Below are 27,857 nucleotides of genomic sequence, written 5' to 3'. Positions count from 1 at the left end.
ATTCAGAGGCGGTCCTGGCCTAGCAAAGACCCTGAGGGGAACTGTTAATGCTACTGGCAGCTGTGTAGGGATATAAACACACAGTGAGCTGCTGCCAGTCCAGGGGTAGGGGAGGGAAAACCATGGTGGCGGTTAGGGTTGCCATATGGCTCCAGAAAAAGGAGGACGGATTGAGCAATCTGGGTTTTAATTCCATTGAAAGCAACGGAAGTAAACCCTGGATGTCTCAATCCGTCCTCCTTTTTCTGGAGCCATATGGTAACATTAGTGGCAGTGAATAGAGGGTGGAAGACAGCAGTGGTAGCAGCGGCAGAAGGAGGGCAGGAGACATGGGGTGCCACATGCCCTCTGCCAATGATACGCATACCCCCTGGGGTACATGAACCTCTGCTCTACACTATAAGATTTGTGTTGCGTATTGTTCATTTTGAAGTGGTTGACAGATGAGTAATTGTAATCCTTTCATACCCGCAATGAGAAAGTAGTTTTCGGAGGTGTTCACCGGCAGAGAAAGGTTATCTGAAATGTACCGCCCATACCATAATGTTGATACTTCTGAGGGGCGGAGCTAGGGCAAGGGAGGGAGTGTGCAAGAAAACTGCCTCCTCCCTCACTGCAGATTTAACGTGCCTGTGCTGAGAGCAAATATTTTTAACTCCATATTTTCTGCAAGTTTCCTCTGTTAAGCCACAAAAAAAATCTTTATTTCTTAGACTGATGTTATCGGGGAGATGTGTGGCTGGAACTGAGCTATTTACCTCACATGAATCCCCAAAGTCCCCATTCTGTTCTCCCATCCCCTCCTTAGCGGAACTTTCCAGTCCTCGATGTATCTAACAGAGAAAACCTTTATTAAGTGAATCTTTAAATCCACTCTTTTATATTGCTGATATTGTCTGGTTCCTCAATCTTCCAATCACGCTACCCCCAAAGAACCTCTCACATTCAATTTTACATTAGTCTTTTTAGCATAAAAGATTACAGAGAACGTGATGGTAGACAGTGACCATAAAGCCAAACCATATCAACTACTAAGCTCTACAGTCTCCATCAGACATCCTCTGTGCTTATTCTATTTTTCCTGAATTCAAATACCGTCTTTGTCTTCATTACCTCCTCTGGGAGACTGTTCCATGCATTCCATAAATAAATATTTCCTTTAAATAACATAACATAAAAAAACCACTATACCGCTATACCTTTCAGTTCAAAGCGGTTCACAAAAATAAAAAAGTTAAACAAGCATAACAGATTGTAAACTCATTTATGAAATTTATCATACAAGTAGGTCTTCAGTACCTTTCTAAAATCCTGGTAAGAGTCAAAACCCTGTAATAGTTTACCGAAATTCTTATCCCATAATGTTACTTGGTTAGCCAAAATTCTTTGGAAAAAAATGCTCGTAAACACAACCTTTTACTGAAGGAAATGTAAATATACTAATTTGAAATGATCAGTAAAATAATTTGGCAGAAGACCAGACAACATTTTAAAGCAAAAACATCCCAATTTGAAAAATATCCGCACTTCAATTGCAGTATCTGATAATACTTTGTCACACAGTCTGTTTTTTTCAACTAAAAAAATCAATCGGACAGCAGTATTCTGGATGAGTTGCAGTCTTTTGATATTCCTTTTGTGTGAGGCTAAATGGACAATATTACAGTAATCCAGAAGACTCAAGATCAAAGACTGCACAAGATTACTCCCGAGTCTCTTTCATCTTCATCCCACGTCCCTCGTTCCAGAGCTGCTTTTCAACCGAAAGAGACTACATTTATGCCATGGAGGTATCTGAATGACTGTCACATCTCCCCTCGCCCGTCTTTCTTCCAAAGTATATATATTGAGATCTTTAAGTATGACAGGGGTTGCCATACAGCTTATTTTAAGGAATTGGAAAAACTGGGATCGGTTAAACTATATCTTTTCGGGGGAGTCTCTGTGTCACGTCTTTAAAATGGAACGTATTATGGATATACAACAGGGGCATTACAAGAAGTTTCTAGATGTTTGGGAGCCATTGACAAAATTTTGCAAAGAGTGATTGTTGATTTTGCCCTTTGATCATGCACGTCCAGATGGGTTGGAAAATATTTTTAATTTGAGTGTAATTTTTGAATATGAAGATGGGGGGGATATATATATATTTGTCATGGATTATAATTTTGATTGAATGTAGGTGCTATTATAGTGTAATATGATTGTATAATATTGATGCACTTATTTTTTTGCTTCATAATGAATAAAGATATTAAAAAAAAAAAAAAAAAAAAGAATAAGTATGCTCCCATACGCTTTGTGATAAACACCACTGACCATTTTAGTAGCTGCCCTCTGGACTGATACCATCTTGTTTATGCCCTTTTGAAGGCTCAGACTCCAGAATTATATACAGTACTCTAAATGGGATCTTAGCAAAGACTTATATAGGGGCATTATAACCTCCTATTTCCTGCAGACCATTCTTCTTCCTATGCACCTTCTGGCTTTTACCATTATCTTTTCTACCTGTTTGGCTACCTTACGATTATCAGACAGGATCACCCCAGGACCCACTCTTTCATACACAGAACTTCACTCTGTATACCAGCGTTCTTCACTGCAAGGCTCAGGGTCTAGTGGCAGCCCCCACTAACCATAAGTGTGGTCCCATGACTCTTTCCTCATTTGCACTTTCCCCCTCCTTGTCCCAAAATTTGCTGTTAGCATTGCTTCCATAACAGCTGTTCCGTTTTCTACCTGTGCCATGTCACTCTCTTTAAGCGTGAACCTCACGCTTCCCAAACTCCCATTTTTTTTCTCACAAGAGTGAAAGAGAAGTAAAGAAATCAGAGCACCGCTCAGTTCAAATTCACTGAAGACTCATGTGATACTGGACAAAAACGGAAGAGCTGTTCCAGAAGTCAAAAAAGTTTCTGCAGAACATATGGGGGGGGGGGGGGGGGGAGGGATTCGAAAACTGGCCAGCTTGAAGGGGTTGAAAGTAGATACAAGATGATGAAGGCTGATAGTAAGAATGATGGGTGGGATTGAGACTGGAGGGTTCGACTGGAGAACAGAGTGTAGGGGAGAGGAGCTGTGTTTGTGTGTGTGGGGGTGGGGGGGTGGGAGGGTTATGGGCTGAGGGACATAGAAAGAGAATGTGCAGGGGATATAGACTTAGGGAAAGAGAGAGTGTGGGGAGTAGACTTTGTTTTAATTTTACAAGTCACTCTAGATGTGAGTAAGCAGCATCAAAGGGGGAAGGCACCGTGCCACCTGTGTCACTGGAGGGGGGGAATCCCCTTGTGCTCAATGTGCTGTTCATTTTGCTCAACTAAACTCTTTCCTCTCATACTGAGTTGGGGTTTTTTTTGCCCCCACTGGAAAAACAGTGACAATCACTGCTCTATATTGGACTGTTTCCCTAGGGTTTTGCAGCCCACATGCATGACCTGGTATTTTTAACATTATTAATTAGTAAAATTTGATGATACACCTTATTAAAAACAATTAGAGGCACGTTACAAATATCAAGGTAAAATATCATTGTGGTACTGTGTGCAAGATCAGGCTGAGGGGCCAAGTAAGACAAGTCCCACACACTCAACGGTGAAACAAATTATATTTTATTAAAGGTGGATGGGAAGACGCCTGTTCACTTCCCAGGAAGGAAGCAATATTTAAACTCATTCTTTAAACACAACAAAAATTTAGAGAAAGTGATGCATATTGGGAAGAATAGCCCAAATCACAGTTACCGGATGCTGGAGGTCCATCTTGGGGGTTAGCGCCCAAGAAAGGGATCTGGGTGTCATTGTAGACAATACAATGAAATCTTTCGCCCAATGTGTGGCGGAGGTCAAAAAAGCAGAGTAGACACCGAGGAGGGAGTGTAAAACATGAAAAAGGATCTGCAAAAGTTAGAAGAATAGTCTAATATCTGGCAACTAAAATTCAATGCTTAGAAGTGCAAGTAATGCATTTGGGGATTAGAAATCCTAAGGAGCTGTATGTGCTGGGAGGTGAGAGGCTGATATGCACGGATGGGGAGAGGGACATTGGGGTGATAGTGTCTGAAGATCTAAAGGTGAAGAGACAAGGTGGTGGCTGTTGCCAGAAGGATGCTAGGCTGTATAGAGAGAGGCGGGACTAGTAGAAGAAAGAAGGTGTTGATGCCCCTGCACAGGTCGATGGTGAGGCCCCACTTGGAATATTGTGCTCAATCTTGGAGATCTCATCTGGCGAAGGATATAGAAAGACTTGAAGCGGTCCAGAGGAAGGCGCCGAAAATGGTAGGTTTGTGCCAGAAGATGTATGAGAGACTGGAAGCCCTGAATATGTATAACCTAGAAGAAAGAAGGGATAGGGGAGATATGTTCCAGACGTTCAAATACTTCAAAGGTATTAACGTAGAACAAAATCTATTCCAGAGAAAGGAAAATGGTAAAACCAGAGGGCATAATTTGAGATTGATGGGTGGTAGATTCAAGATTAATGGTAGGAAATTCTTCTTTACGGAGAAGGTAGTTGATGCGTGAAATGCACTCCTGAGGGAGGTGGTGGAGAAGAAAACGGTGACAGAGTTCAAACAAGCATGAGATGAACAAAGAGGATCTCTAATCAGTAAATAGTGGGTATACACTGAAGGAACTAAGGCCAGTACTGGGCAGGCTTGCACAGCCTGTGTCCTGTGTGTGGACATTCAGTTGAGGACGGGCTGGGGAGGGTTTCGATGGCTGAGATGGGTAAGATGGGCCGGAGTGAGCTTTGATGGAGACTCCAGTAGATGGAACCTAACTACACTACTGGGCAGGGCTCTGGGTTTCTGGCCCAGAAATGTCTAAGAAAAAGGACTATTTAGACTAAATTAATTTATGGAGCATGTATGGTTGGGCAGACTGGATGGACCACCTGGGTTTTTATCTGCCGTCATTTACTATGTTACTATGTTTTTTAGGAATTATTAAAAAAAGGGATGGTTAACAAGACAAGATATTATAATGCCTCTGTATCGCTCCATGTTGCGACCTCACCTGGAGTACTGCGTTCAGTTCTGGTCTCCTTATCTCAAGAAAGATATAGTGGCACTAGAAAAGATTCAAAGAAGAGCAACCAAGATGATAAAGGGGATAGAACTCCTCTAATATGAGGAAAGACTAAAAAGGTTAGGGCTCTTCAGCTTGGAAAAGAGACGGCTGAGGGGAGATAGGACTGAAGTCTACAAAATCCTGAGTGAAATAGAACGGGTACAAGTGGATCGATTTTTCACTCCATCAAAAATTACAAAGATTACGGGACATTCAATGAAGTTACAGGGAAATACTTTTAAAACCAATAGGAGGAAATTTTTTTCCACTCAGAGAATAGTTAAGCTCTGGAACGCGTTGCCAGAGGATGTGGTAAGAGCGGATAGTGTAGCTGGTTTTAAGAAAGGTTTGGACAAGTTCCTGGAGGAAAAGTCCATAAACTGCTGTTGAAATAGACATGGGAGAAGCCACTGCTTGCCCTGGATTAGTGACATGGAATACTGTTATTATTTTGGTTTTTGCCAGGTACTTGTGAACTGGATTGACCACTGTGAAGATGGGATACTGGGCTGGATGGGCCATTGGTCTGATTCAGTAAGGCTATTCTTATGTTCTTATTAATAATGCACTTTAATGATGTTAGGGCTCCTTTAATCAAGGCGCGCTACGGGGGTTAGCGCGTCGGATATTTCATCACGCGCTAACCCCCGCGACAGCCTAAAATCCTAACGCCTCGTCAATGGAGACGTTAAGTACTAGCGCAGCAGGCGGTTTAACGTGCGGTATTCCGCACGTTAAACCGCTACCGCGCCTTTGTAAAAAGACCCCTTAGTGTCCAGCCATGCAACAGCACACATAGGGCTCCTTTTACGAAGGTGCGCTAGCGTTTTTAGCGCGCACACCGGATTAGCACGTGCTATAGCTCGCGCTAGCCGAAAAACTACCGCCTGCTCAAGAGGAGGCGGTAGCGGTTAGCGCGTGCGGCATTTTAGCTCGCGTTAAGGCCCTAATGCGCCTTCGTAAAAGGAGCCCATAGTAACTGTAGCCTAAACAGAGCAAGAAAGACCCTTTTACACAATTTGGGAAGACTTGACGAAATTTGTGTGTGTGTGGTTTTTTTTTTTGGTTTTTTTAAATGTAATTCTTTTTTATTGAGAAAACTGTAATAAAGTACAAACATACATTTGAAACGAAACAACAGTACAAAGTCAACAGCAGACAACACCAGAACCTCCCTGTTGATCCTTCAGGGAGGCCCTAAAGACCCAGACTAGAGAGCTGCACGGGAACGGGGATGACGGGGATCCCGCGGGTTCCCCCTTTGGGTCACGGGGATCCCATGGGGACGCCCCCTAGGGTCGCGGGGATCCCGTGGGGACGCCTCCGAGGGTCGCGGGGTTCCTGCGGGGTTGGATCGCAGTGCACTCGAGCCGCGAGGGTAGTCTCCTTCTCCTTACCTGCCCTGTCGCAGTACACAGCCGAACGGAAATCTTCCCGATGTCAGCGCTGACGTCGGAGGGAGGGCTTAAGCAAAGCCCTCCCTTCCTCCGACGTCAGCGCTGACATCAGGAAGACTTCCGGTCGGCTGTGTGCAGCAGGGCAGGTAGAGAGAAGGCAATGGCGTACGAAAGAGGGGGGAGGGGGCGGTCCGCCCCGGAGAATGTGCACAGCCGGTCAGGTCCCCCGATCGACCGACAACAGGCCGGCCGATAAATCTCCCTGCCCTGTAGCCGCGAATCTAAATTACCTCTTACAGCAGCTTCACTACTCCAGCTGCTGTAAGAAGGTAATTTAGATTCGCGGCTACAGGACAGGGAGATTTGTCCGACCGGGCCTGTTCTGTTGTCGGTCGGGTGCAAAAGCGCCACAAAGGTGGAGGCAGGGAGGGAGGAAAGGTGGAGTGGAGAAGAAAAGACGCTTAAGGGGGGAGAAGGCCGCTGAAAGCACTGGGGAAGACAAAGGGGTGGAGAATGCCACTGAAAGGACATGGGGAAAACAGGGGTGGAGAAGGCCACTGAAAGGACATGGGGAAGACAGAGGGGGGAGAAGGACGCTGAAAGGACATGGGGAAGGCAGAGGGGGGAGAAGGATGCTGCCTGACAGGACATGGGGAAGATGGTGGGGGAGAAGGACACTGAAAGGAAATGGGGAAGAGGGAATGGGAAGAAGACGCTGGCAGGGAAGAAGACAGAGGTGCCAGACTATGGGGGGAGCGGAGGGAAAAAGATGGGTGCCAGACCAATTTGGGAGGGGGGAGAAAGGGAGAGGCACAGTAACAGAGCAAATGGAAGACACAGAGAGAAGAGAGGCAGTGGATGGAAGGAATTGAATGAGAACATGAAGAAAGCAGAAACCAGGCAATAAAGGTAGGAAAAAAATTCTTTTTTTTTTTTTTTTTTTTGCTTAAGGATAAAGTAGTATATTAGTTGTGTTGATAAAAATTTATAAACATTAGAGGCTCTGGTAGAAACCCGTTTACAAAGTATGTATTCTTCCCAATTAATATTTCCAAATTAATAAAGTCTTTTTGCTTATTTTTAAATGGGTTTCTACCAGAGCCTTTAATTCAGTAGCATAATTAAATGAAATAACTATTTCTGTAGTTTATAGGGACAGGCGGGGACGTAGGGGATTCCTCACGGGAACGGAGGGGATTCCTCGCGGGGACGGGTGGGGACGGAGGGATTCCTCGCGGGGACGGGTGGGACTTTGGCGGGGACGGGTGGGGGCGGGTGGGATTTCTGTCCCCACGCAACTCTCTAACCCAGACCTCCCCCTCCCAAAGGACCCACCCTACCCAAAACAACCCCCCACCTCCCCCCCCCAACACTCCAGTGTCAAAAGTTCAAGAGAGAACTTCTAGCTCTATGGGACAGACCGTCCCAGACAGGGGCCCAAATTCTCTGAAATTTCCGCCAGGAACCAGGGCCACCCTTGCGCACATCCAAGTATTAAAATTTTAAGAGAGTAAACAGTTCATTTCTCCACAAGGTGTGTGTTTAATGTTACCTTGTGTTTTTATTGCTATTGTTCAATATAATTGAAACATCACATGATCAACTGCTTTTCTGTTCAAGGCACTCAATTTTTTTCTCTATATGCCATTTTTTGTGAAACTGTGGAATCATCAATAACATATTAGAACTTAAAATATTATTATTGATTTTCTGCATTAATAAAAGGTACTTACCTTTCAGCATGACGACGCATCAGCTGGTTCTGCCAAGCGCAGCCGATGGTGGTGAACTGGAACATGGGACTCAGTCTATGTTACTGCACCAATCTCACTTCCATAGGAAAGATAGGCTGCAGAGGAAAAGAGAAATATTTTGTGTTAGACTTACAAGACATCTACACTGGACCTCCGGATTCGCGGGGGATAGGGGCAGAGCTTGACCGCGAATGGTGAATTACCACGAATATCTTCTGGTCCGGCTCTGACCCACCTCCGCCTCCCTCCTGCCTTCCCCCCGGCATCCCGGCCTTACCTGGTGGTCTAGCGGGCTTTCGGGGCAGGAGCGATCTTCCTACGCTCCTGCCCCGCGCAGATCGCCAATAGGAAATGATGTAGCTGCCGTGAGTTCCCGTAGTCTCTTGAAACTACGACGGGAACTCCCCACAGCCATTTCCTATTGGCGATTTACAAGGGGCAGGAGTGTAGGAAGATCGCTCCTGCCCCGAAAGCACGCTAGACCACCAGGTAAGGCCGGGACGCCGGGGAGAAGGCTAAACTGTGGGGGGAGGTTTCTTTTTTCCCCCTTCCCAAAAAATTGCGAATATGTGAAATCGCGATTGCCGAAACCGCGAATGGAGAGGGGAAAGTGTATATTTCATGACACATATGAAATCAAAGGACAATTGTCATTAAGCCTCCACTTACTTCTGCTTTCTTGGGGACAGCATTATGCTGAGTGTCAAGGGCACAGATTTTAAATCCTGCTTCAGCAATTGACACTCTTTGTAACCTTGGGTATGTCTCTATTTCCCACTGCTTCAGGTACCCACTTAGATTTTAAGCATTCTGAGGCAGGGCCACACTGGGGGAAATTCAATTAAAAATGCCCAAAGTTAGGTGATGGGGTGATCCATGCTAACGGGGAAGCAACAGCGGGGCTGACGGAAACACAACCAAACCAGCAGTGATCCTTCTGTAAACTTTATGGTGACAGCAGTGACTCGACTCAACACTAATCATGTTTTGGCTTACGAGCCTGCATCAGAAGTCAAAAGCTCTGGTCATGAAGACACCAGATAAGTCAACAATCATTCCAAACACATGGAAACAAGAAGGGGACATATCGTTTTTTTTGTTCTAGTGTCCAAGTTGCTTTAAGAAATTGGACTGATATGTTGGTCTCTTGAAGTCTTGTTATTGTGTTCAGGTGCAGGGCTGTGGAGTCGACTCCAACTCCAGGTCCCCAAAATTGTCTCTGACTCCTCGACTCCGACTCCACAGCCCTGTTCAGGTGTTTGGAAAAATTATTGGCATACCTGGTGTCTTTGTGACCACAGCTTTTGACAGTTTTATCTTTTAAATTTCCAAGTATTTTGGGAGTCCAATTGGTATTGCTCCAATGACAATTGCTATTAGCACTGATCATTTCCACCAAAGTCTTTCTACTTCAATTTGTAAATCGTATTATTTTGTTGTTTTTCCAGTGTATTGCATTAATTTTTCTTTTCTATGACTATGATGTCAGGAGTAATGTGCTCAGAGTGCCTGTCAAGTTTATATTTTAAAGTCCCGCAAGTTCTTGACTTGCTCCCTTTCTATAACCTTTTCAGCAGGATGATATTAAGCCCGGTCCTACACGGTAAAAAACTAACCCTCTCTTTTACAAAGCCTGATAGTGCAGGCCGCTGCAGTTAACTGCCCTGAAGCCTAAAGGAATTTAAAGGGCTTCAGGGCTTTTGCTTTGTAAAAAAAAAAAAAAAAAAAAAAAAAAAAAGGGGTGGGGGGGGGTGGGAGGAATAAGTTATTTCAACAATTTAAGACTGATTCTTAACCTATTTTGAGTCGCAGACCCCTTTAAGAATCTGATGAAAAATATTCACATAAACACAACTTTGCATTCAATGAATAAAATACACTTTATTTATCAAGATCTGATTGTCTCATACATATGACATACACAAAGTATTATTAAACTTTTATTATACCTTTTGGTGGGAGTCTTTGTGTCACGTCTTAAAAATGGAAAATATTATGGCTATACAACAGGGACATTATAAGAAGTTTCTGAGGATTTGGGAGCCACTGACAAAATTTTGCAAAGAGTGATTGTTGATTTTGCCCTTTGATCATGCACATCCGGGGTGGGTGAGTGGGAGGGGGGGTTGAAAAATTTTTTAAGTCTTTAATTTGAGTGCAATTTTTGAATACAAATATGGGGGGGGGGGTGATAAGTCTATTAGTCATAGATTACAATTTTGATTTAATTTAAGTGCTTTAATATGATTGTATAATATGTTGCACTTATTTATGGCTTCAAAATGAATAAAGATATTAAAAAAAGTAAACAATCTATTTAAAAAAACCAACACTCCTGTTTTTTATGCAAAAAGTAATGGCCACTCATTATAATTATGAAATGCAATCCTCTTGTGCAAATTAAAACAGATCTACTACTGCAACGTTTTCTGCTTCCATGTACTGCTACTACATCTACTCTCTCGCTATCTGCGAGAAAAATCAACAGTACTGGACTGTATAGTCAATACAAATGTTAATTTTTATCTGACCCTCACGGACCCCCTGAAACCCATCCGTGGACCCCAGGTTAGGAGCCCCTGATTTAAGAAATATGATTTTAAAGAAAAGATTAAGGGCTCCTTTTATCAAGGTGCGGTAGGCAGTTAGCGCGCGGAATACCGTGCGTTCAACCACCTGCCGCACTAGTCGCTAACGCCTCCATTGACGAAGCGTTCGTTTTTAGGCTTGCCGCGGGGGTTAGTGCATGATGAAATGTCCGATGCGCTAACTCCCGTAGCGCGCTTTGATAAAAGGAGCCCTAAAACTTGTCTTCAAAATATGGCCCCTTTTTACTAAGGTGCGCTAGCCGTCTTAATGCGTGTTAAATGCTAATGCGTCCATTGTATCCTATGGACGAGTTAGCGTTTAGTGCACGCTAAAACGGCTAGCGCACCTTAGTAAAAGGACCCCTTTGTTTGCAAATAAAGTGAGAAGACAGACTGACAACAAGGCAGGCGGGCCATGGCCTAAAGTTTAGCCATATGAAACAAGCCACTGCTGAGGTCTATTAGCTAGATTAGTTAATTGTGTAAGGCTGTGTTCCGTATACCTCTGAGGCAAATAGCCTTGGATTGTTAGACTATAGTTTAGTATTACACTTCTCCCTCGTTATTCGCAGGGAATAGGGGCAGAGCTGGACCGCGAATGGCGAAAAACCGCGAATATCCGGCTCTGACCCACCCCCACCTCCCTTCCACCTTCCCCTGGCATCCCGGCCTTACCTGGTGGTCTAGCTGGTTTTTGCGGCAGGAGCAATCTTCCTACGCTCCTGCCCCATGCAGATAGCCATTAAGAAATGGCTGTGGGGAGTTCCCGTGGTCTCTCGAGAGACTACGGGAACTCCCCACAGCCATTTCCTAATGGCTATCTGCAGGGGGCGGGAGCGTAGGAAGATCGCTCCTACCCCGAAAACCAGCTAGACCACCAGGTAAGGCCAGGATGCCGGGGGGAAGACAAAAATATGGGGGGGTTTTCCCTCCTCCCCCCCCAAAAAAAATCACGATTATGTCAAATTGCGAGAAGGGAAACCGCGAATGGGGAGGGGGAAGTGTATTACCCTTGCTAATAACATTAGGGGCCTGTTCAATTGGATTTTTTTAAGTTCCTAAATGACATGAACCAGCAAGAGCTAGAAAATGCAGAATTAATAAACATGCAATTTAGATGGAGCATCAACTGAGTTAGGGAAACTGAGTGAAATAGTCGTGATGAATTTTGCCATGACTGATCCCAAAGCATGGGTAGGAGTGAAAGCAGAAGACCCAGCTCTCAGACCTATCCCAGGCTCTCCAATCTAGAAGGTCTGGTGATGTTTAACAGCTTGTAAAATCAGGAGGCAACATGTCCTAGAGACAGAAGTTGTCTACAGAGGACCACCAAATCCGGGAAGACTCTGTAGAGGCCTACACAAAGCCCTGATAGCATTCAATAGTTGAAACCAACTGAAAAAGTGTGAGTTTGGGAGTTATTCTAATCACTTACACCAGGGGTCTCAAAGTCCCTCCTCGAGGGCTGCAATCCAGTCGGGTTTTCAGACTTTCCCCAATGAATATGCATGAGATCTATGTGCATGCACTGCTTTCAATGCATATTCATTGGGGAAATCCTGAAAACCCGACTGGATTGCGGCCCTCAAGGAGGGACTTTGAGATCCCTGACTTACACATATAATCAGAATGGAAATGTTAACATCTAATTAATCCTTTAAACATGGTCACAATTTTTTTTATAGCTGGCAATCAATCTATTCATCGTCTCATAAAACCAACCACAATAATATGTTATTAATAAGCAGAGAGACCTTATTTTAAAAGGCACTCAATTGATTAATCGCCTTTCCATTGAGTGCTCGCCACTAGCCTCTTCATCGGCCCAGTTGTTTTTATAAATTTTGAACTACAATCTTTAGAACTTAGGGCAGGGGTAGGGAATTCCAGTCCTCGAGAGCAGTATTCCAGTTGGGTTTTCAGGATTCCCCCAATGAATATACATGAGATCTATTTGCATGCACTGCTTTCAGTGCATATTCACTGAGGAAATCCTGAAACCCCAACTGGAATATGGCTCTCGAGGACCGGAGTTCCCTACTCCTGACTTAGGGGACTAAATGCAGAACTTGATTGGATGTCCCTAATGTAAGTACTCTATCAGCGAATGCCTCGAATCAGTGAACAGCTGATTTTAGCGGCAGTTTGAATGACGAGCAGCCATATTACAGAACTTATAAGCCAGGGGTGCCCACACTTTTTGGGCTTGCGAGCTACTTTTAAAATGACCAAGTCAAAATGATCTACCAACAATAAAATTTAAAAAAAACACAACGCACACTGTATGCATAGAATTGTTAATTATCATTCCTATTCCGGGGTTTTTTCAAAGAGGTCAAAGCAGATGACTCTATACACTGTCACCTCAGTAACAACCATACAAAAATAGATAAATACCCCCCTCCCTTTTTACTAAACCACGATAGCAGTTTTTAGCGCAGGGAGCTGCGCTGAATGCCCAGCGCTGCTCTTGACGCTCATAGGCTCCCTGCGCTAAAAACCTCTATTGCGGTTTAGTAAAAAGGGACCATATTGTAAAATATAGAGAGCAGATATAAATTCAGACACATTTTGATCACTAAATTTAAAATAAAATCATTTTTCCTACCTTGTCTGGTGATTTCATGAGTCTCTGGTTGCACTTTCTTCTTCTGACTGTGCATCCAATCTTTCTTCCCTTCTTTTAGCCTGTATGCTTCCTCTCCTCCTGACCTCATTCCCCCCCCCCCCAACGTTTTCTTCTTCTCTCCCTGCCCTCTCTTTCTTTTTCTGTTTCTCTTCCTTCCTTCTGTCTCCCTGACTGCCCTCTTTCTCCCTCCCTGCCCTCCCCCCCCAAGCCACTGCCACTGCCGCTGCCATCGGATAACAGGCCCCCAAAGCCGCCCGCCGCCGGCCAAGCTCTCCTTGCTTCGGGCCCACCAGCATTCCTCTCCCCGACGTCAATTTTGCCGTCGGAGAGGAAGTTCCGCTGGCCAGAACTTCCTCTCCGACTGCAGAATTGACGTCGGGGAGAGGAAGGCTGATCGGCCCAAGATCGACCTATTGAGAGAAATGCTGCCGGGTCCTGCCTTTGAGGAAACAGAAAGTAGGCAGGACCTGGCAGCAAGAAGAGCAAATCGCAAGCTTCACTGACCTGTCTCCCGCTGTAGCCCGCGAACGGGGCTCTAACATGTGCGTGCCGGCTTCCCTTCTCTCCCCCCCCCCCGACATAACTTCCGGTTTCAGAGGGAAGCCGGTACAAGCACACGTTAGCCCCCGGAGCATAAATTCTCCAAGCCGGTTTGTTTGGTTTTTTTTTTAATATTGAGCAGCGGAGGCAGCAGCAGAATTCAGGAGCAGGCCAGTCAGGAGGTGAAAAAAGAGAAGGGAATCCGCTCTGCGATCGACTGGGGTCGCCTGAGCGAGCGACCTGTCGATCGCGATCGACGTGTTGGGCACCCCTGTTATAAGCTATTGAAGAGATTAGCAAAGAATGATTAAGTGAGTATTAGCCATATCATTTTATATGGGCTTTCTTTGTATGTTTCGTTGAACTGAATAACTTTTTGATAGTTTCTTAGAAGTTGGTTTTCTTTTATTTTTTAGTGACCTTGCCCTGATGCAAATTTTTTGCACAACATACATGTTGGCAGCAGGTCTGAACTTCAATTAAAGATAAGTGTCGGATTCTATTGCATGAAATTAAAAATTGTGGGATTTGTGGAATTTGCAAAAGCTATAAAAATGGAAAATTATAAAGACAAATGGGCCCATGAAGAGGCTTGCGGCAAACACGCAATGGAAAAGTGATTAAGGAATTGAGTGCCGCTTTTAAAACAAGGTTTCTCTGTTTATTGATAACATGTTATTGTGGCTGAGACAACGAATAGCATATAATTTACGCTGGGTTTTACTAAATGGCGCTAGAGGTTTTTAGCACAGGCCGGCGAGGTAAATGCGTCGGAGCATTTACCTCGCTGGCCCATGCTAACAACTTCTAGCACTGTTTAGTAAAAGGAGCCCTTATAGCAGATGTTCCCAACCCTGTCCTGGAGGACCACCAGACCAATCGGGTTTTCAGGCTAACCCTAATGAATATGCATGAGAGAAATTTGCATATAGTGGAAGTGACAGCATGCAAATCTGCTCCATGCAAATTCATTAGGGCTACCCTGAAAACCCGATTGGCCTGGTGGACCTCCAGGACAGGGTTGGGAATCACTGTCTTATAGTATTACTCCCTAATGAACGTGATAGCATAGTCTCTTGCTGAGTAGTGAAAAGAGGAATTAAAAACCCTTCAAAGCAACCCACATTTTAAGTTTCATGTTCCATATTCAGACATCACTTGTGGAACAGCCTTTGCTGACACTTCGCTCTGCTTTACTTCCCCTTTAAACCTGTCACTTGACTTTACAAGATGAGGTAAAACTGAGGAAGGGGGAGGGAAAGGACGGACCAGGAGTGCAACCTTTTTCGGCTTAGCCCTGCTGGCCCATGCAAGTTCACTGGAGAGGGTGCAATCACGAGAGCCATTACCACAGGCACCTAAGAACCCACACATGCACTCGAAAAGCCTACACACGCTTGGCGTGCCAGGCAGGATCGTATACAGTACAGGAAATGAAAATGCAGAATTAGTTGTGAAAAGGTCTATAAATAACTCAGGCTGTGAATATAGCATGGACAATGGAAACTGTCGGGCTTGAGCGTGCTTCCCCTGCCCACGAATAGAGAATCTTCAGTATTTCCCTTTACATTTTAGGCATGTTATTTAAAAGAGAACATTAAAAAGCACCTACTGAGTAATATTTCAAAAACATGTGGTGCTTCAACCAGCTCAAGTTTTGTGATTAAAAAGCGACGCGCCTGATATTAAAAAAAAAAAAAAAGCTGACCTCCTAAATTTAGGCTTCAAAATTTGTGTTTTTCTTTATTATCAAATGCAATATATTGCCATTTCTGTTGTGAAGGTCAAGTTACAATACAGTCAAACCTTGGATAGCGAGCAACATGGTTTACGAGCAAAACATTTTCTCAAATTTTAACTCGATAAACGAGCGCTGCCTTGCAGTACGAGAACATATACGTGCGTCGTGTCAAATACGCACAATATATGCGCGTCATATCACTGATTGCGTCTGAACGTAAAACATTCACCCGCGGTTCAATCGCGCACAACCTACGCACATCTCACACTGAGCGCGGCTGAACGCAACAAAAGCATCACGCCAAATTCACCCGCAGTGTAGTGACTGTTCGAAACGAGTGAGATCTTGCAATACAAGTACGTACAGTACTGTATTTTCTATTAAAGCTCTTTGGATGTGGAACGAATCGTCCGAGTTTCCATTATTTCCTGCGGGGAAATTCGCTTTGATATATGAGCGCTTTGGATTATGAGCACGCTTCTGGATCGAATGATGCTCGCAAACCAAGGTATCACTGTATATAAAACTATGAAAGGAATGAGAATCAGGAATAAAAATAAGTATCTAAATTACCCGCACCTCTAAAAGGAAAAAACAGCTTAACAAGTATACCAAGAAAGACCGTTCTGAGTGCATAGACCCCCCCACCCCCCCATCAACTGAGCCAACATCACTGGGGATTTCTAAAAGCGAGGTTAAAAAAAGGGTTTTTTTAAAAACCAGATTTGAATTTAATAAATTGCAAATTGGTAAAAAAAATGTGGTAAGTTATTCCAAAAAGATGGTGCCAAATAGTAAAAAGCAGCATTTCTAGTTGACTCATAATATGCATTTTTGGGGGATGGGGAGGGGATGAGAGAGGAAGCATCCATCTATTGGAATCAATGGATCTATATGCCTTATTTTAAACTAGACTTACCACAGCCGGCTGAGCTGATTGCAGCAAGGGAATCCCCAATCAACTGAGCGGGCAGGACTCCCTGAAGCCAGGGCTTCGGAGAGTCCTGCCAGCTCAGCTGACTGAGAGGAAAATACCCTGCTGCGATCAGCTGAGCTGGATGTGGCAGAGGACCCCTCCCTGATACCCCCCCCAACATCGGTGATCGGCAGGTGGGATGCCCACTCCCTCCTGCCTAAAACTGCCCGACACCCCCCGCCCCCTCACATGCAAGATCGGCAGGAGGGATGTCCACTCTCTCCTGCCACTGGGCCTCCTTGATCCTCCAACACCCAAACAGCCCTCCATGCCAAAACAACAGCCCACTCCGAAACCCGCAACACCCAAGAAGCCCACCCCGACACCCTCTGAACCCCCTGTACCTTTTGAAGAAGACTGGCAAGAGGGATGCTCAGTCCCTCCTGCCAGCAGACCCACCTCTTCCAAAATGGCAGGCCTTCCCCTTCCCAATGCATCCTGGGATGCACCGGGAAAGGGGGGGGGCCTAAGGCCCTGATGGACCTAATTACCTAAGGCCCCTCCCATAGGAAGGACCTTAGGCACCTGGGCCAATCAGGGCCTTCGGCCTCCTTCCTGTTGCATCTTGGGATGCACTGGGAGTGGCCTAAGACTCTGATTAGCCAGATACCAAGGGCCACTGGCCATTTCATCAGATACAGAACAATTTTGCTTGGTTATGGTCCTGAGTGGTGAGGAGAAGTGAGTCTCCAGGGCCCTGCCATGGTGCAAGATTTTCATTCCATTTTACTGTTTTTTAACATACCACCTATACAAGGAATCTAAGTGAGTTTACAATCGTAAAAGGAAAGTAAAACATAACACATGGGGCAATAAGAGGGAATCAGTTATCAGGTTACACCAATAGTTATTATACTAAAATAATGCATAAAATAAATAACTATCTTTAATACTGTAAAACCCAAAAAGGAAACAGGAAGGTGCAGGACATTACTTTCTAGTGAAAGAGAGGTTGCCCAGGAGCTCAGCCTCTTAAAACTTGAATTTAGACCTGAAGGAACGCTTGGGTAAAAAACACAAAGCATTGTAAAACAAAAAGATAAAAACCCAAAACAAAACAAAGGTTTTCAATGCCTTTTTGAACTTTGTTAGGACAACTCTCTTCACTGTACTTTGTCCTTACGCTCTATTTTTGCCATTTCAGTAGTGGCTGGACTGACTCTGTTCATACTCTATCCCAGGGGTCTGCAACCTTTAAGACATAAAGAGCCACTTGGACCCGTTTTCGAAAAGAAAAAAAAACTTGGAGCCGCAAAACCATTATAAAACAAATCTAACACTGCATATATTGTTTCTTATCTTAATGCTATATACAGGATCACTAAATTGAAAATAAAATCATTTTTCCTACCTTTGCTATTTGGTGATTTCATGAGTCTCTGGTTGCACTTTCTTCTTCTGACTGTGCATCCAATCTTTCTTCCTTTCTTTCAGCCTCCTGTATGTTTCCTCTCCTCCAGACCTCATTCTCTCCCCCAACTTTTTCTTTCTGTCTCCCTGTTCCCCCTTCTTTCTGTCTCCGTGCCCTCCCCCAAGCCACTCGGTTTGCTGCCACCGCAATCGGGGAACAGCCCCCAAGCCACCGCCGTCCCAAGCTTTCCCTGCAGAAGTGTTGCGCTGACCAGCATTCCGCTCCCTGACGTCAATTCTGACGTAGGAGAGGAAGTTCCGGGCCAACAAGGCATTTCTCCTCATTCCATCCAGCCTGAGCCCCATCTCTCCTTGATCCAGCATTTCCCTTCTGTGTCTGTCAGAATTACCATTCCACCTATTTTCCAGCATCACCCTTCTTTGTGTCCATCTCACCTATATCCCTATCTCACCACTTTTTCAGAATCTTCATTTGTCTCTGTCCTTATCTTTACGCCATGTTCACCATTTGCCCTTTCAATGTCTTTATCTCCCCCCACACACTTTTTCAGCATTACTTCTGTCTCTATTTCACCTCCTCTTCATGTCCCCTCTGTATCTCTATCCTTATTCAGTAGGTCCTGCTTACCCTTTCTCTTCTTTGTGTCACTATCTCCATTTTCAGCTTTCCCCCCTTTTCCTTTGTTAATGCACCCTGTAGCCAGAATCTTTCTACCCTCCCTCCACTCCGGCCCAGCCCAGTATGAAATATTTCCTTTTGTTTCCCTCCCCTCTCTCTTCTCCTCCCTCACCCACGAGTCCTGCATCTGGCCCTCTCCCTTCTACCTGCACCTGGCAACACCCCCCTGCACCGCGGCTCTCTTCAGCAACTCGTCAGCAGCAGTGATCAAGACAAGCTGCCGACATCGAGGCCTTCCCTCTACGAGTCCCGCCTTTGTGGAAAAAGGAAGTTGAAACAAGCGGGACTCGCAGAGGGTAGGCCCCGACGTCAGAAGCTGCTGCTGAGTTGCCGAAGAGAGCCGCGGAGCAGGGGATGTGGCCGGAAGCAGGTAGAAGGGAGAGGGAGATAGGAAGGCTGTAGATCTCCGGAGCATGACATCGACCCCGGCCAGGATGATTTCTTTTTCAGGCGTGCATCTTACAAGTCCGGCGTCGCGGCGGGAAATAGCCATGCTGAGTGAGCTCAGCACGTACACAGATGAAAGCCTTGCTTGCTGATTGGTCCGGCGGCACGGCGGGACGGGGCCGCCGGACCAATCAGCAAGCAAGGCTTTCATCTGTGTATGTGCTGAGCTCACTGCTCAGCGTGGCTATTTCCCGCCGCGACGCCGGACTTGTAACTGCATGCCTGCGTGACACACTACCGGAGCCGCAGCAAAGGTGGAAAAGAGCCGCATGCGGCTCTGGAGCCGCAGGTTGCCGACCCCCGCTCTATCCCTTACTCTTACTCTGGTCGCCGTCCATGAAGAAGGACACGGTACTACTCGAAAGGGTCCACAGAAAAGCGACTGAAATGGTTAAGGGGCTGGATGAGTTGCCGTACAGTAAGAGATTAGAGAAACTGGGCCTCTTCTCCCTTGAAAAGAGGAGACTTAGACTTAAAGGGGACATGATCGAAACATTCAAGCTAATGAAGGGAATAGACTTGGTAGACAGGTTGTTCGCCCTCTCCAAGGTAGGGAGAAACGAGAGGGCACTCTCTAAAGTTAAAAGGGGATAGATTCCGTACAAACGTAAGGAAGTTCTTCTTCACCCAGAGAGTGGTAGAAATCTGGAACGCTCTTCCGGAGGCTGTTATAGGGGAAAACAGCCTCCAGGGATTCAAGACAAAGAAAGGCAAGTTCCTGCTGAACCGGAACGTACGCAGGCAGGGCTGGTCTCAGTTAGGGCACTGGTCTTTGACTGAAGGGCCGCCGATGGACCACTGGTCTGACCCAGCAGTGGCAATTCTTATGTTCTTATGAAAGCCAAACCAGTTCACAATTTTTTTCCACTGTCTCACTCTCATTCTTCATTCACAGAATCAAACTCGCTGTCCATGGTGTTGAGGATTATGGGAAAATTATAATTTTCTGAGTGAGATTTCTTAAATCAAAAATGGAATCTGTTGCTTCATGGTTATTGACACCTCAAAATTACTAAAGGTTCCTGAATTGCTTAATCTTCATGGCTCTCAGGCAGTTGGACAAACCTCTCTGGAGACGCCACGGGCCTACTAGTACTTTCCATGAGAACTCCTCTCTTTTTTCCGCGACTCCTACACCCCTTGGAATCTGAAAGAGATAAATCCTTTTCTGCTCTCATTCTCCTTTTCTCTGACTCCTTTAGATCTTAAGGTCCTAATGCCTTGACACTGAGCCAGCTCCTGACTCCTCTCCTTGCACCACTGCACTGCAAGACGCAGTTTCTCCACCCTGACTGAACAATTCACATTCAGCACAACAGCCGTGACTCATCTGCTGCTGGATCCAACACCGGCCTTCCAGTCTCCTTGCACTTGCAGGCCTCTCGTTCTTCTCTTGAACAGCTTCGATCCGGTTTATCTTAGGCAGCACCTACTGACATAAATTGCCTCTGTCCTAAGACCAGGGCAGTACCCGGTGTCACAGCTGGCACTCAGTGGACCCTGGGCGGCAGAGCCGAGATGGGCCCTCCCCCCGTATGCATGCACCCCTCCTGGGTCCAGCACCTTCCTCCAGCACTGAGCTACGGGACCTTTCCTTTGCCGCATCTTGCCCACAGGAAGTTGCATCGGCGCAGCAGGATGTAGCAGAGGATAAGTCCTGTCAGCCAGAGGAGCAGCCTTTAGCACTATCTCTGATGCTGTAGCTGTGGAGGACCCAGCAGGCAGGAGTGTGGTGCGGTGGTTAAATCTACAGCCTTAGCACCCTGAGGTTGTGGGTTCAAAACTACGCTGCTCCTTGAGGCCCTGGGCAAGTCACCTAATCCCCCCATTGCCCCAGGTACATTAGATAGACTGTGAGCCTGCTGGGACAGACAGGGAAAAGTGCTTGAGTACCTGAATAAACTCATGTAAACCATTCTGAGCTCTCCTGGGAGAACGGTATAGAAAATTAAATAAATAAAAGGTAAGTAGCCAAGTGTGGGAGGCAGGGAGGTTCCGGACCTTGGCATGTGGAAGGGAAGGTTCAGCTGCAAGTGGCCCTGGGCATTTTGCCTGGCTCACTCAGTGGTAGCTATGTCCTTGACAGTACCACAGGACCCTACCATCATAAAATTTTTAATGCTGTTCTCTGCTTGCTCCTTAGCAAAAAATGCACAGGAAACTAGACTTCCGTGGCCAGTGGTGGTATTGCAGGTAGGGCACAATTCAATACTCTTTCCTTTTGGTGCAGGCCTTGTTCCACATCCCAACTCCACTTACCCTGGAGCTTGCTTCATGCTGTCAGCTTTGCAGAAAAAGACCCATTTCCCTCACAAATTCTGCCTTATAAGGCCTCTGGGACCTCCTAGGGAATCCAGCACGAAACGTCTTGTGGCATATACAGCTATGCCGCGTCCAGGAAATGCACTGCATGGTCAGCACTGAAAACCCATTGCTAGGACAGTGACCGACACCTGGGTCACATATGGGCGTTCTTCCAGGGGCTCTCCAGACTACAGCTATTTTTTTTTTAATTAATTTTTATACATTTCCATTACACATAGAAATCAACCCCTCCTTTTACGAAACCACGATTGCGGTTTTTAGCGCAAGGCTGGCACGCTGAACGCTCTCTGCTGCTCCCGACGCTCATAGGAACTCTATGAGTGCTGGGAACAGTGCAAAGCATTCAGCATGCTGGCCTGCGCTAAAAACAGCTAATGCGGTTTTGTAAAAAAAAAAAAAAAAAAAAAGGGGGGCAAGCTAGGAAAAAGAAAGGAAAACTAATACATAGCATTTACCAAATCATGAAAATATCCACAAGCCCTAGTCTTGAGAGAGAAATCTTACCATTTTTTTTTCCTAATTAGCCTACTTCATTCCTAAAGGGATTGCTAGTTAGGGATGCTATGGAGATACGAGAAAATATAGTTCAGAGTACAGGCCAGACATGGGCAACTCCGGTCCTCGAGGGCCGGAATCCAATCGGGTTTTCAGGATTTCCCCAACAAATATGCACTGAAAGCAGTGCATGCAAACTGGATTCCGGCCCTCGAGGACCGGAGTTGCCCATGTCTGGTATAGGCACTACTCTCGGACATGGTTCATAGACAACGGCGCGAAAGACAAAGGCGTGCCCGAACAATTGAGCGCAGCGCGGAGGCGCGCGCCGCTCAAAATTACAGTTTTTAGGGGCTCCGACGGGGGGTTTTGTTGGGGAACCCCCCACTTTACTTAATAGACATTGTGCCGGCATTATGGGGGTTTTGGGGGGTTGTAACCCCCCACATTTTACTGAAAACTTCACTTTTTCCCTGTTTTTAGGGAAAAAGTTAAGTTTACAGTAAAATGTGGAGGGTTAAAAACAGGGAAAAAGTGAAGTTTTCAGTAAAATGTGGGGGGTTACAACCCCCCAAACCCCCCACAACACGGCATGATGTCTATTAAGTAAAGTGGGGGGGTTCCCCCCACGCCCCCCGTCGGAGCCCTAAAAACAGTAATTTTGAGCAGCGCGTGCCTCCGCGCTGCGCTCAATTGTCTGGGCGCACCTTTGTCCCGGCGCGCTTTTGACCTGACACCTCAGACATACTAGTCCAGTATGTTCTGGAGGACCAACAGCCAATCAAGTTTTCAGGATGGCCCTAATGAATACGCATGAGATAGATTTGCATATAATGGGGGTGACTGGTATGCAGATTTGCCCCGTGCATATTTATTAGGGCTATCCTGAAAACCTGACTGGATGGTCCTCCAGGACAGGGTTGGGAACCACTATACTAGCTAGTTGACTAAAAGTGACACTGAACACTACTGGGTTAATATTCAGCCTCCAGCAGTTAGCGGCTGGAAAGCTGCTTCCGGCTGTGGTCTGAACTGACCCTGGCATTGAATATCTGGGTATGACTGCTGACCTGGAAGTTAAGTGAGCACCAGCCAATATTCAGACTGGTGCTTGATTAACTCACCACTATCCTAACTTTATGCACTCAGCAAGTTTGGTGGACTTAGGTATAGGTATCTATTTTTGCACCGGGAGCAATGGAGGGTTAAGTTGTCCAGAGTCACAAAGAACTGTGGTGGGAACTGAATCCAGCTCCCCTCAGTAACCAGGCCACTTCACTAACCATTAGGTTAGTGAAGTGGCCTGGTTAGCTAAACTGAAAGGGGGCTATAAAAATGGCAACCAATCTTTGCTAAGGAAAGTTGTATAGAGAAAGACATTCACAGAAAATTCAGGTAATGATTCATAGACATTCAAGAAGTATTATGTAAAGGGTTCAGACACAGAAAAAACAGGGGAAAACAACACCACAACCACAAATATGCACAAATCAGGGTGGAATTGTCCAGAAGAAAATGATGTGCACCAAAGAAGTGTCCTCCAATATGTCTGGTGATTTGAAGATCTTTATTGTTCAAACATCAATAAAAGACATTCGTCGATGAATGTGTTTTAGTGATGTTTGAACAATGGTTCATAGACAGTAACGCGGAAGACAAAGGCGCGGGCCGACAACTGAGCGCAAGATAGAGGCGCGTGCCGAAGAAAAAGACTGTTTTTAGGGGCTGCGACGGGGGTTTTTGTTGGGGAGCCCCCCCCACTTTACTTAATACATATCGCAGTGGCGTTGTGGGGGGTTTGGGGGGTTGTATCCCCCCCACATTTTTGTGAAAACGTAACTTTTTCTCTAAAAACAGGGAAAAAGTTAAGTTTTCAGTAAAATGTGGGGGGTTACAACCCCCCAAACCCCCCACAACACAGCGCGATCTGTATTAAGTAAAGTGGGGGGGTTCCCCCCCACCCACCCCCGTCGTAGCCCCTAAAAGCAGTCTTTTTCTTCGGTGCGCGCCTCCACGCTGCGCTCAGTTGTCTGCTCGTGCCTTTGTCCCGGCGTGCTTTTGACCTGACACCTTGAACAATAAAGATTTTCAAATCACCAGACATATTGGAGGACACTTCTTTGGTGCACCTCATTTTCTTCTGGACAATTCCACTCTGATTTGTGCTTATGTATAGGGTTACCATATTTTTCTCCAGGAAACCAGACACATGACTCCGCCTTGTTCCGCCTATAGTTTACCCTGTTCTACCCCAGCCCTGCCCAGTTCTGCCCCAAGCCCCGCCCCCCACAAAGCCTCCTCTCTTCTTCTAGACAAGCTCCAGCCGTGTCTGGAGGGCCTGGAGCATGCACAGATGTGTGTGATGTTATCCGCACATGCTCAGAGGCCCTCCGGATGCGGCCAGAGCTCGTCTGGGCTTTCCAGAACCCAGACAAATGCCGGGTTTTGGAAAGTCTGTCCGGACAGTCCTCTAAAAAGAGACCATGTCTGGGTTTTCCCAGATGTTTGTTAACCCTAATTATGTGACAGAAAACACCTTGTTTTAATTACTCACAAAGAGACATACACTTCTCCCTCTGTATTCGTGGTTTCAGTAATCGTGGTTTCGATTATTCACGGTATTTAGCTTGCTAGCTCCTCCCCCAAATTACATCAACTTGCATAGAGAAATCGCTGATACCCAACACTTTCTTCACCGTGTTTTGCCTCTCCTTCAGGAACAGGCCAGGTCTCCCACCATGTTATTTGCAGTTTCACCATATTCACGGTGGTTTTTAATAGAAAACAGTGAATAACATATGAAAAAGTTATTCACGGTTTTTCTGTATTCATTGGTATGTTAATCCCTTATCACAGTGAATACGGAGGGAGAAGTGTAATGCAAAAATAATCTAAAATCAGAGCCCCCTATACCCAGAAATAGAGCGTCAAGATCAAGTGATCAGGAAATAGAGGACTCATTTTTGGTTGTGAGGCTCCCCTGCCAACAACAAAGATCCCATACTGTAGGAACAGTGCAGATAATCAAAGAAGAGATGGCAAAAAATAAAGGCAAGAAAAGGTAGCATTCACAAAATCTCAAGAAGAAGAACAGAGAAACCCACCTACAGCTGAAAGAGATAAAGAGAAAAGTCAGGCTGGCAAAAAGCACAGATAGAAGAAAAAAATGGCTAAAGATGTTAAAAGAGGTGTCAAGATTTTTTCAGGTACACGGTAAAGAGGAGGAAGGCCAGAGGTGGAATTACAAGACTCAAAGGTGCTGAGGAGGGCCTGATATATGGAAAGAGATGAGGGGGAAAACGTTAATGCTCGACAAACACTTTTATTCACTGCTTACAGAGGAAAAACTCAGAGAAGGTTCACAGATCAAGTTTCAAGTTTATTTCTGTTTTTGATTAATCGCCTATTTTAATTTCTAAGCGATGTACAAGTTACAATAAAATACAATAAAGAAACTTAATATAATAACAATGTTTTCCAGTTCTGACTGACATGAGTAATAGGAAGGCGGGTAAAGTTACATTTTTGGGTATGGTGAAAAAAAGGGAAGAACAAAAGGAGGGGTATAAAATTTACCAAAGCACATTTCGTAAACATTAATTAATCATCTGTTATTTAGAGATTAAAAACATCCTTAAATAAGTAGGTTTTTAAAAAGTTTTTAAAAGTTGCCGTATCTTGTTCTGTTCTAATGTACTGGGGGAGAGTATTCCACCATTGTGGCCCCGCGACAGTGAACATGTCAGCCCTACGTGTCCCTATGGTCCTTAATGAAGGAACTGTTAATAAACTTTGCTCAGAAGAACGCAGAGATCGTTGGGTTTTATAAGGAATCAAAGATTTTGATATAAATTGCGGTTCGCTAGAGGAAAGGGTCTTGAAAATTAAAAACATAAGTTTATATAAGATCCTATGGCTAATCGGTAGCCAGTGTGCGTCTATCAATAATGGGGAAACGTGATCGAATTTTTTTGCATTATAAATCAGTTTGATGGCTGTATTCTGGATAATTTGAAGTCTCCTTTTTTCTTTTTGGGTAATGTTTAAAAGTAAAGCATTGCAGTAATCAATTTTAGCTATAATGAAGGAGTGAATCAATATTTTTAAAGATGATGGGTAAAGAGATTTGGCAATTGATCGTATCTGCCGTAATTTGAAAAAACAGTTTTTAACAATAGAAGAAACATGTTCGTGATAAGTTAGCTTATCATCTATTACAACTCCAAGAATTTTAGTTGAAGGTACCATACTTATTATTGTGTTATTAAAGAAAAACAGATTTATGAGTGAAATATCTTTTTTCCAATTAAAAAGGATTGATTCACAAAGGTATGTATGGGAATGACATAGCTGCCATACCATTAATAGCACAGCAGCCAACTTTTCAAAATGATTGGGCTGCTAAACCCGATGGAAATTATCCCCTCCTCGGACAGTCGAGGAGTTTGTTTAACAGTGGGGGGTGCTCCAGCACCTACAGAGCTAGCTCATATAGTTCATAGAAGAAAATGTTTATTTTAAAGCTTATACCCTATTTAATAATCTAAGTGGCTTACAAAATAAAACATACATAATAAAGTAGCAGAAAAACATACAATGCAAAATACATATCACAATAAAAAAACATAATTACAGTCAACCTTAACAGTAATCAACGGATACCTTTTCAAACCTATAAAGGACTGCAAAAACACATGCATTTTTAAAGCTTTCTTAAATTGTAAAAGAGAGGTGCAGAAATGAAAATGGCCAGGAAGTCTAGTCCACATCAGAGGACCTGTAATGGAAAAAGTACTTGTAGTCACTGCAAAACTTATAAAACTGAAAGTGGACTAAACCATGGAATCACATGAGATACAGCCGAGGATACGAAGGAAACTCAGAGGTTCCAGTGGGTTCTCTAAGCTATAGACGCACTGTTTCCTCTAAGCTGAGCAGGAGTTCTCCACCTACAGTACTGCCAGTGGGGGGTGCTGTTTCACTATTACATTTTCAATAGTGTGGGATAGGCAAACTCTGCAGGGATTCGTGGTAGCTTATTTATTTAGATTTCTATCTCGTCCTCCCAGCAGCTTAAAACCAGTTACCAAAAGACATTCACAGTGAAGGGAGCGGACATGAAGCTAAAGGCAGGGACTACAGAGGAAAAAGGAAGAGAGGATACCGATAGAAGCATACAAGGGGACAGTTTCCTAATTATATAGGGACAAGAGGATAACGATAGTAGCTTTCGAAGGGGTCAGTTTGCAAGGAGTCACTTCATACAATATCTTTGGCAAAAAGGAAGGCCTTTGTTGCTCTCCGAAAGGCCATTAGCCTTGGTTCCAACAGAGATGAAAGTCCAAACAGGGCCCGAAAAACAGAAAGTTGCCTTACAAGCCTCGTGAGTATAAAGAAACTGCAAAGGAACAACTTACCTCCCATGCTTCCTAAAACTTGAATAAATGAGAGCTGTGACTCATAAAAGGCTAGCCTCCATGAGCTACTCTGTACATATTTCCATTCTGCTCATGCATTGCTCAATGGAACAAGAGTCAGCAAAATCCAGCCAGCTGATAATGGAATAAGAGAGCCAGCATGAAAGTTTCAGCATGACTGTGCTTTTCTTCCTGTGACAGAACTATTCCAGAGCTAATAAATCTTGGCTTATCAGTGAAAGCTAATTAGGTGGTATGATTAATATTGTCTGGCTGGACAGAATGTATGTTATAGCACCAGAGTTTCGCATCCCGGCATGGAGATTCCAATAGGGAAGAGGGACAAACAATGTTATTGTGCTTCACATGAATATTATTGCATAAGACTTGAAGAGAAGAGTAAACTGTTCAGCTTGGACTCAAGCT

General features: G+C 44.8%; 1 protein-coding gene across 3 annotated transcripts in view; it reads right to left on the bottom strand.

The window, feature by feature from the left end:
• Window positions 1-27,857, bottom strand: part of LOC117348660 (mucosa-associated lymphoid tissue lymphoma translocation protein 1-like) — a 103,495-nt gene that overhangs the window by 54,608 nt on the left and 21,030 nt on the right. For all 3 annotated transcript variants that reach the window (XM_033921016.1, XM_033921014.1, XM_033921015.1), the window contains one exon: window positions 8,203-8,318. In XM_033921016.1, the coding sequence (XP_033776907.1) occupies window positions 8,203-8,212 (10 nt within the window). In that variant the 5' untranslated portion in view covers window positions 8,213-8,318. The remainder of the gene's footprint in view (window positions 1-8,202; window positions 8,319-27,857) is intronic.

The sequence above is a fragment of the Geotrypetes seraphini genome, chromosome 14, assembly GCF_902459505.1.
Source record: "Geotrypetes seraphini chromosome 14, aGeoSer1.1, whole genome shotgun sequence".
In the NCBI taxonomy this organism is placed as follows: Eukaryota; Metazoa; Chordata; class Amphibia; order Gymnophiona; family Dermophiidae; genus Geotrypetes; species Geotrypetes seraphini.
The sequence above is the reverse complement of the archived record's forward strand: the minus strand, read 5'-3'. Positions and strand labels throughout refer to the sequence as shown.